The 9891-nt window shown below is 60.4% G+C and overlaps 1 protein-coding gene across 1 annotated transcript; it reads left to right on the plus strand.

Annotated features, from left to right (window-relative positions):
• The first annotated feature begins 855 nt into the window (after positions 1-855).
• LOC144952247 (trimethyllysine dioxygenase, mitochondrial-like) lies at positions 856-9640 on the plus strand. The gene is made up of 7 exons (XM_078882678.1): positions 856-1104; positions 2043-2268; positions 5423-5574; positions 7074-7346; positions 7497-7637; positions 8058-8217; positions 9589-9640. The coding sequence occupies exons 3-7, from the start codon at positions 5439-5441 to the stop codon at positions 9623-9625; spliced, it is 747 nt and encodes a 248-aa protein (XP_078738804.1). The 5' UTR covers positions 856-1104; positions 2043-2268; positions 5423-5438; the 3' UTR covers positions 9626-9640.
• The last annotated feature ends 251 nt before the right edge of the window (positions 9641-9891 follow it).

Raw genomic sequence — 9891 nt, forward strand, 5'->3', positions numbered from 1 at the left:
TTTGAGGATACGACAACGACAGAGTGAGTTAAAAGAAAGCGTGTAAAATTGGAATCATCGAGAGTTTTCTATATGAATGAAGCGCTCTTCCTCATAGCATTTACCGTTATAAACCTTGTTCATGTGTAGTTCTCTGGTAATTACCCTGTAATTGGGTAATTTGTATGGTGTAAGGGTAAAAGGAAGTCTCGTTGCTTTTTACCTATTACCTTACCTGCTAAAGGGTAAAAGGTAGGGTAGAGTGATTGTATTGTGGTAAGGTAAAAGGTAAGGTAAAGGTAGGCTCGTTGTTTTTAACTTTTACCTTGCCGAGGCCTACCCTCCCGACTGAGTGGCTCAATGGGAACGAGGGCGAGTTCGAGCAACGTCTTCGCGCACAAGCGCGGTGACGTCACCACGCAAACCGCGCGCGGTGACGTCACCACGCAAACCGCGCGCGGTGACGTCACCACGCAAACCGCGCGCGGTGACGTCTCCACGCAAACCGCGCGCGGTGACGTCACCAGGCAAACCGCGCGCGGTGACGTCACAACGCAAACCGTACGCGCTGGCGTTACTCGCGCGCTCGGCGTTCGCGGACACGCAAGCGATGACGTCAACGCGCGCAGATGCCCGAGCGCGATGACGTCATCACGCACATTCGTCGTTACGCGATGACGTCATCACGCCGCGACGAACACGGGGGAGAGGAGGTAGGGAATGAGACGGAGGCCGTGAGGGAGACACGGGGGGGGGGGCACCGTGACACGGGGGCACGGGGGGGGGGCACTGTGAGGGAGACACGGGGGGGGGGGCACCGTGACACGGGGGCACGGGGGAGCCTCCCTCCTCTCCACCAATCAAGTCCCTGACGCGTACCCCCCTCCCCCTGCCTGGAGGGGTGAGACGGGCGGGTTGCAGGGTCCACCACCACCATGGGCCAGGCAGCGATGCTGCCTCACTCACTGCCTGGCCGCTGGTGGTGGTGGTGGACCTCAGCTTGCGCTGTGCACAGTCTCGGGCCGCGCACCGCGGGCGGCCTGAGGTTTGGAGGCCCCCTGGCAGTCCGAGGCCCCGGGGCACTACCCCAGTGGCCCGGTCCATAATCCAGCCTTGGTGATGCAGGTGAGTGTGGCTGCGTAAACTACACAAATACAATGATCCCCCCCCCCGCCTTTACCGGACTGTTGGGGCAAGTGCTGTTCGCCAGCGCTCTTGAAGGCAGTCACCGTGACACACGTGGTGGTGGGTGGCCAACGCCACGCCCGGCCGCCTTTGTCTCCCTAGTGGCGATGTTTACTACACTGCCACCAAGTACTCATTTGATGCTGAGTCGACCTAGGGGAGGCCCATGACCGGTTCAGATAATCGTCACTGGTGGTGGCCGTGAGCGGGAATTGGGTCGCCAGGTTCGTAGCGCAGCGTAGCGCTGACACTACCGGGATGTGCCATCAAACACTCCACAACTCTCAATTGGTGATGGGGCAGTTGTGGGAGAGAGTGGAGAGTTTTCCATATGAAGAGGAGTATTGTGGGTGTCCAATGAGGGGGCGAGCGGAAGGAGGTGCGAATGGGTTACGCAAGGCCTTTCGGATGGCTCTTGCGAGAAGTGGGTGGTGCCAGAAAGAGGAGGAGGAGCCGGGAGTGGGTGGTGCCAAGAAAGAGGAGGAGCCAGGAGTGGGTGGTGCCAAGAAAGAGGAGGAGGAGCCAGGAGTGGGTGGTGCCAAGAAAGAGGAGGAGGAGCCAGGAGTGGGTGGGGCCAAGAGAGAGGAGGAGGAGCCAGGAGTGGGTGGTGCCAAGAAAGAGGAGGAGGAGCCAGGAGTGGGTGGGGCCAAGAGAGAGAGGAGGAGCCAGGAGTGGGTGGGGGCAAGAGAGGAGAGGAGGAGGAGCCAGGAGTGGGTGGTGCCAGAGAGAGGAGGAGGAGCCAGGAGTGGGTGGGGCCAAGAGAGGAGGAGGAGCCAGGAGTGGGTGGGCACGGGGCACCGTACACGGGGGCACGGGGGAGCCTCCCTCCTCTCCACCAATCAAGTCCCTGACGCGTACCCCCCTCCCCCTGCCTGGAGGGGTGAGACGGGCGGGTTGCAGGGTCCACCACCACCATGGGCCAGGCAGCGATGCTGCCTCACTCACTGCCTGGCCGCTGGTGGTGGTGGTGGACCTCAGCTTGCGCTGTGCACAGTCTCGGGCCGCGCACCGCGGGCGGCCTGAGGTTTGGAGGCCCCCTGGCAGTCCGAGGCCCCGGGGCACTGCCCCAGTGGCCCGGTCCATAATCCAGCCTTGGTGATGCAGGTGAGTGTGGCTGCGTAAACTACACAAATACAATGATCCCCCCCCCCCGCCTTTACCGGACTGTTGGGGCAAGTGCTGTTCGCCAGCGCTCTTGAAGGCAGTCACCGTGACACACGTGGTGGTGGGTGGCCAACGCCACGCCCGGCCGCCTTTGTCTCCCTAGTGGCGATGTTTACTACACTGCCACCAAGTACTCATTTGAGGCTGAGTCGACCTAGGGGAGGCCCATAACCGGTTCAGATAATCGTCACTGGTGGTGGCCGTGAGCGGGAATTGGGTCGCCAGGTTCGTAGCGCAGCGTAGCGCTGACACTACCGGGATGTGCCATCAAACACTCCACAACTCTCAATTGGTGATGGGGCAGTTGTGGGAGAGAGTGGAGAGTTTTCCATATGAAGAGGAGTATTGTGGGTGTCCAATGAGGGGGCGAGCGGAAGGAGGTGCGAATGGGTTACGCAAGGCCTTTCGGATGGCTCTTGCGAGAAGTGGGTGGTGCCAGAAAGAGGAGGAGGAGCCGGGAGTGGGTGGTGCCAAGAAAGAGGAGGAGCCAGGAGTGGGTGGGGCCAAGAAAGAGGAGGAGGAGCCAGGAGTGGGTGGGGCCAAGAAAGAGGAGGAGGAGCCAGGAGTGGGTGGTGCCAAGAGAGAGGAGGAGGAGCCAGGAGTGGGTGGGGCCAAGAGAGAGGAGGAGGAGCCAGGAGTGGGTGGGGCCAAGAGAGAGGAGGAGGAGCCAGGAGTGGGTGGGGCCAAGAGAGAGGAGGAGGAGCCAGGAGTGGGTGGGGCCAAGAAAGAGGAGGAGGAGCCAGGAGTGAGTGGTGCCAGAGAGAGGAGGAGGAGCCAGGAGTGGGTGGGGCCAAGAGAGAGGAGGAGGAGCCAGGAGTGGGTGGGGCCAAGAGAGAGGAGGAGCCAGGAGTGGGTGGGGCCAAGAGAGAGGAGGAGGAGCCAGGAGTGGGTGGTGCCAAGAGAGAGGAGGAGGAGCCAGGAGTGGGTGGGGCCAAGAAAGAGGAGGAGGAGCCTGGAGTGGGTGGTGCCAGAGAGAGGAGGAGGAGCCAGGAGTGGGTGGGGCCAAGAGAGAGGAGGAGGAGCCAGGAGTGGGTGGGGCCAAGAGAGAGGAGGAGGAGCCAGGAGTGGGTGGGGCCAAGAGAGAGGAGGAGGAGCCAGGAGTGGGTGGGGCCAAGAAAGAGGAGGAGGAGCCAGGAGTGGGTGGGGCCAAGAAAGAGGAGGAGGAGCCAGGAGTGGGTGGGGCCAAGAAAGAGGAGGAGGAGCCTGGAGTGGGTGGTGCCAGAGAGAGGAGGAGGAGCCAGGAGTGGGTGGGGCCAAGAGAGAGGAGGAGGAGCCAGGAGTGGGTGGGGCCAAGAGAGAGGAGGAGGAGCCAGGAGTGAGTGGTGCCAGAGAGAGGAGGAGGAGCCAGGAGTGGGTGGGGCCAAGAGAGAGGAGGAGGAGCCAGGAGTGGGTGGGGCCAAGAAAGAGGAGGAGGAGCCAGGAGTGAGTGGTGCCAGAGAGAGGAGGAGGAGCCAGGAGTGGGTGGGGCCAAGAGAGAGGAGGAGGAGCCAGGAGTAGGTGGTGCCAAGAAAGAGGAGGAGGAGCCAGGAGTGGGTGGTGCCAAGAAAGAGGAGGAGGAGCCAGGAGTGGGTGGGGCCAAGAGAGAGGAGGAGGAGCCAGGAGTGGGTGGTGCCAAGAAAGAGGAGGAGGAGCCAGGAGTGGGTGGGGCCAAGAGAGAGGAGGAGGAGCCAGGAGTGGGTGGGGCCAAGAAAGAGGAGGAGGAGCCAGGAGTGGGTGGGGCCAAGAAAGAGGAGGAGGAGCCAGGAGTGGGTGGGGCCAAGAGAGAGGAGGAGGAGCCAGGAGTGGGTGGGGCCAAGAAAGAGGAGGACGAGCCAGGAGTGGGTGGGGCCAAGAAAGAGGAGGAGGAGCCAGGAGTGGGTGGGGCCAAGAGAGGAGGAGGAGCCAGGAGTGGGTGGGGCCAAGAAAGAGGAGGACGAGCCAGGAGTGGGTGGGGCCAAGAAAGAGGAGGAGCCGGCCAAAGAGGTCTTCAGGGGTACCCCAAGGCAGGGGCGGGGTCGTCGTTGGGGACCAGGGCAAGGATCGGCTGGAAGAGGGCCTCTCCTCGTCGCGGAGCGGTGTTGGCTTACACTCCGCTCCGGGCAGACGAGTGAGTGCCAAATGCATAGCCGGGGTAGGATCTTCAGAGTTACCAAGTGTCCGGGTTAAGGACCGATATTGACCGCACCTACATGGGTGTGAGTGTAGGATGCCGAGTGTGGAGGGTGGTTTCATAAACGGCAACAGCCCTTGCAGTGTTCCTCGCCTCCGCGTGGTTCTACAGCACAACACAATCATGGGCACTGTGCTCAGGACCAGCTCCGGTTTGACAGCAGAGGTATCATACTCTTAGGTTAAAATTAAAATTAATAAAAGTAAAATAAAAATCACGACGTTTCGGAGGCAACACAAGCTTCGTCACACGGCGTGACGAAAAGTCAGACCCCCCTCAAATATGACGTCACAAAGCTCTGCCCCCCCCCCCCAAAAAAAAACATGCTTCAAATCGCTTTAAACTATTGGCATTGCAGTGCGTATTTAATGTGGCGCTGCACTCTGATGTTGCAGGAGAAAACATTTATTAAAAAGTCTACTTAATTAAGTAGAACGTGTTGGCAATTTTTTTAAATTTGCGCATTTTGATGTGACGTCACATTTCTCAACCCCCCCCCCCCTCGTCACACATCGTCACAAATGTCTGACCCCCCCCCCCTCTAGGTGTGTGACGTCATTTATGGACGTCCCCATATAGTCAGCCGTGGTGGTCACCACCCTAAGTTGTTAGTGCTAACAGTTACTCAGTGGTGTTAATTAGTAAACGTGTTGCCTCCAAGACCAAGTGTGCGCATGAACTCACGACAATTGCCACTGCGGAGACAAACGCAGCCGGGCGTGGTGCTGCCCCCCTCGTGTGCCACAGGGGTGAGAGCCACGCCGCACCACAAATCCGGCGATTCCCGCTCACGGCAACACCAGCAATATCGATTATCTGAACAAGTTCCACTGGGAAATACGGTGGTGTGGGTGAAGGCCACCCACCCCACCCCCGCTGTTGCTGCTGCTGCAGCTGCTGCTGCTGCAGCTGCTGCTGCTGCCAATGTCTTTGCTCTCCCCTCAGGCACGCCCCGTGCACCATGTGGATGCTCCGCCTTACCCCGTGGCGAACTCTGGCCCGTTCCGTGGTGGCCGTGAGAAGGGGGGCCGCCATGGGCCCCCCAAAACCCGGGGCCCTCGCTTTGCTCGCCTGCAGACCAAGAGACACCTACCTGGGTAACATTGGACCAGCATTTTATATTATAGCCTGCATTGACACGGTTCAAATTCATAGCCTGCATTAGCACTGTCAGAAAACATACAATGGATTTCACATTTTAAGTCGATTTTGCGTGACCAGGTGAGAGAATATTCCCCGTGTCCCCATCTCCCCATGTCCCCATCTCCCCCTGTCCCCCTGTCCCCATCTCCCCCTGTCCCCATCTCCCCCTGTCCCCCTGTCCCCATCTCCCCCTGTCCCCATCTCCCCCTGTCCCCATCTCCCCATCTCCCCCTGTCCCCATTTCCCCCTGTCCCCATCTACCCCTGTCCCCATCTCCCCCTGTCTTCATCTCCCCCTGTCCCCATCTCCCCATCTCCCCCTGTCCCCATCTCCCCGTGTCCCCATCTCCCCCTGTCCCCATCTCCCCGTGTCCCCATCTCCTCCTGTCCCCATCTCCCCCTGTCCCCATCTCCCCCTGTCCCCATTTCCCCCTGTCCCCATCTCCCCCTGCCCCCATCTCCCCCTGTCCCCATTTCCCCCTGTCCCCATCTCCCCCTGTCCCCATTTCCCCCTGTCCCCATCTCCCCCTGTCCCCATCTCCCCCTGTCCCCATTTCCCCCTGTCCCCATCTCCCCCTGTCCCCATCTCCCCCTGTCCCCATCTCCCCTGTCCCCATCTCCCCCTGTCCCCATCTCCCCCTGTCCCCCTGTCCCCATCTCCCCCTGTCCCCCTGTCCCCATCTCCCCCTGTCCCCATCTCCCCCTGTCCCCATCTCCCCCTGTCCCCCTGTCCCCATCTCCCCATCTCCCCCTGTCCCCATCTCCCCCTGTCCCCATCTCCCCCTGTCCCCCTGTCCCCATCTCCCCATCTCCCCCTGTCCCCATCTCCCCCTGTCCCCATCTCCCCCTGTCCCCATCTCCCCCTGTCCCCATCTTCCCATCTCCCCCTGTCTTTATCTCCCCGTGTTCCCATCTCCCCATCTCCCCCTGTCCCCATTTCCCCCTGTCCCCCTGTCCCCATCTCCCCCTGTCCCCCTGTCCCCATCTCCCCATCTCCCCATCTCCCCGTGTCCCCATCTCCCCCTGTCCCCATCTCCCCCTGTCCCCATCTCCCCCTGTCCCCATCTCCCCCTGTCCCCATCTCCCCATCTCCCCCTGTCCCCCTGTCCCCATCTCCCCTTGTCTTCATCTCCCCGTGTCCCCATCTCCCCCTGTCCCCATCTCCCCCTGTCCCCATCTCCCCCTGTCCCCATTTCCCCCTGTCCCCATCTCCCCCTGTCCCCATCTCCCCATCTCCCCCTGTCCCCATCTCCCCCTGTCTTCATCTCCCCCTGTCCCCATCTCCCCATCTCCCCCTGTCCCCATCTCCCCGTGTCCCCATCTCCCCCTGTCCCCATCTCCCCGTGTCCCCATCTCCCCCTGTCCCGATCTCCCCCTGTCCCCATCTCCCCCTGTCCCCATCTCCCCATCTCCCCCTGTCCCCATCTCCCCCTGTCCCCGTGTCCCCTGTGCAGAGCTGGTATTTGGGGTCTCCCCAAAACCCAACGACGCAGAACTGGGGGTGCGAAGAGCCGGTGAGGAGACGGTGGTGAGCGGCGGCAGCGGTGAGGAGGGTGAGGGTGAGGAGTTGGTGAGCGTGGACTACGTGTGGCTGCGCGACCACTGCCGTGCGCATGGCTCCAGCGTGCGCGTGGACACGGGGCAGCGCCTGCTGGATACCGCCTCCATCCCCCTGGACGTGCGGCCTCGGGAAGCACGCGTGCACGGGGACACCCTCACCATCACGTGTACGTGTGTGTGTATACACGTGCGTGTACACGCAGGTGTTTGTGTACACGTGCGTGTAGTAGACACACTTTTACACGTGTACGCTCACCACCGTGTACACACACCGCGTGCGCTCACCCCTGTGTACGCTTACCCCCGTATGTGCGTAGGGCTGGACGGCCACGTGAGTGAGTACGCGGGGTCGTGGCTTTTGAACTCCAGTGGTGAGCGTCAGCGGCACTCGCTCACCCAGCCTCACTCTCACCTGTGGGACTGGCTCACCCTGCAGAGACTCGCTCATCACGACCCGGGTACGGCTCGCTCACCCGCCAGGCTCACACAGCCACTCACTAGGCCACTCGCCACGCCACTCACTCAACCAGCCACTCACCACGCCACTCACCCACCATGCCACTCACTCACCCAGCCACTCACCCACCATGCCACTCACCACTCCACTCACTCACCCAGCCACTCGCCCACCATGCCACTCACCCACCATGCCACTCACCCACCATGCCACTCGCCCACCATGCCACTCACCCACCACCCTACTCACTCACCCAGCCACTCACCCCAGCCACTCACTCACCCCAGCCACTCACTTAGCCTCACATGCACCACACCACTCACCCAGCCACTCACCCACCATGCCGCTCACCCACCATGCCACTCACCCACCACTCCACTCACTCACCCAGCCACTCACGCACGTCCCCCACCCCACCCAGCGGTGCTGCTGGGTGAGCGCTGTGCGGCGGTGCTGGGCTGTGAGGACGCTCTGCGCCGGGTGCTGCACCGCCTCTTGCTGCTCGGCTTCGCCGTCGTGAGGGAGACGCCCCCCACCATGGACGCCACGCGAGCAGTGGCAGAGCGCCTCTCATTCATCCGGTACCAACACCACCAACACCACCAACACCACCAGCACCACCACCAGCACCGCCACCACCAACACCACCAGCACCACCACCACCAACACCACCAACACCACCAGCACCACCACCAGCACCGCCACCACCAGCACCACCAACACCAGCACCGCCACCACCAGCACCACCACCACCAACACCAACACCACCAACACCACCAACACCACCAGCACCAACACTAATGCCACCAACACCGCTACCAGCACCGCCACCACCACCATCATCAACACCGCCATTAACATCAACACCGGGCTACATGACCCAGCCAACGCAGCCTTGCCTGCCGGAGGAGCTCACCGATGGGACTTTGTCCAGATCTTTCAAGGATTTGCGAGCTCCTCACACAATCCAGCCTGGTTAAAACCCAGGATGGATCATGGGCAGGCCAGCCTAAATGTTTTCTTATCGGCGAAGATGTTCTATTAGGGGGGGGGTACACATTTCGCAAGCGTAGAGAAGGCAGGTCATGACCGTGGTTGAGAAGCCCCAAAACTTTGTGTGGAGCGACAGACCAGGTAGCTTCCACACAGCGTTACTCAGCCGATGAAAACTCTCCACTACCTCCACAACTGCCCCATCACTAAAGGAGAGTTGAGGGGGGTGGAGTGTTTGATAACACAAAATATCCAGGCAGACGCTTAGTTTTGGTGGGGCTGATGGTAAGGCCCTACCTCTTAGTGACACGCTCCAGGTTCAGCAGCAGCGCCTCCAACTCATCCTCTGAGTGAGCAGCAATGACCAGATCATCGGCATACATAACGTGGTTGACCAATAGGGAGCCATCCCTTGACTACACACAATCATCGATCAGCCTCCCATTGTATCTGGACCAGATGGAAATTCCTCCAGTACAGCAATCGAAGGCTTCACAAACTACGTGGTTGAAATAGATGTTAAATTACGTGGAAGCCAGAGGACATCCCTGTCGGACACCCCAAGGTGAACAGGGAATGGTTCTGACTCCCGGCCATGTAGTTTTACCCAGGCCTGCTCACCACTATGAAGGTTCTTAATGATCGTGCGCAAAGGGTCAGGGACTCCGAAAACACGAAGAACAACCCAGAGTCCAGGCCTACTGATGGTATCATAGGCCTTGACCAGGTCAATAAAGCAGAGATGTAGGTCTTGTGGGAATTCCCTACACCTCTGTTCACACCACCACCGCCATTACCAACACCGCCACCAGCAATACCCCAAGACATCTCATAATCTTCCTGCTGCTGCAGCCAGTGACAATGTGGTGATGGTGCCGGGGAGCAGTGATGATGATTGCGGTGTTGGTGGGAGTGGTGTTCGTATACTTGATGGTTGTGGTTTTTGTGGTGGTTGCTAGGGAGACGGTGTTTGGCTGCATGTATGAGTGGTATTGATGGTTGCAGTGGTGGTGGTTGTGATCGTTGTACTCGTGATGGTGGTGGTTGTGATGGTAGTAGTTGTGGTAGGGGTGATTGTAATTGTGGTGGTTGTGGTTGTATTGATTATGGTGGTGGTGGTAGTTGTGATAGTTGTGGTGGTTCTGGCGGTTACTAGGGAGACGGTGTTTGGCCGCATGTGGGAGTTCTCTGCGGACGGTGAGCGGAGCGACACGGCCTACACCGCGGAGTCTCTGGACCGCCACACGGATACCACCTACCTG

The sequence above is a fragment of the Lampetra fluviatilis genome, chromosome 66 (assembly GCF_964198595.1).
Source record: "Lampetra fluviatilis chromosome 66, kcLamFluv1.1, whole genome shotgun sequence".
NCBI classification, from domain to species: domain Eukaryota; kingdom Metazoa; phylum Chordata; class Hyperoartia; order Petromyzontiformes; family Petromyzontidae; genus Lampetra; species Lampetra fluviatilis.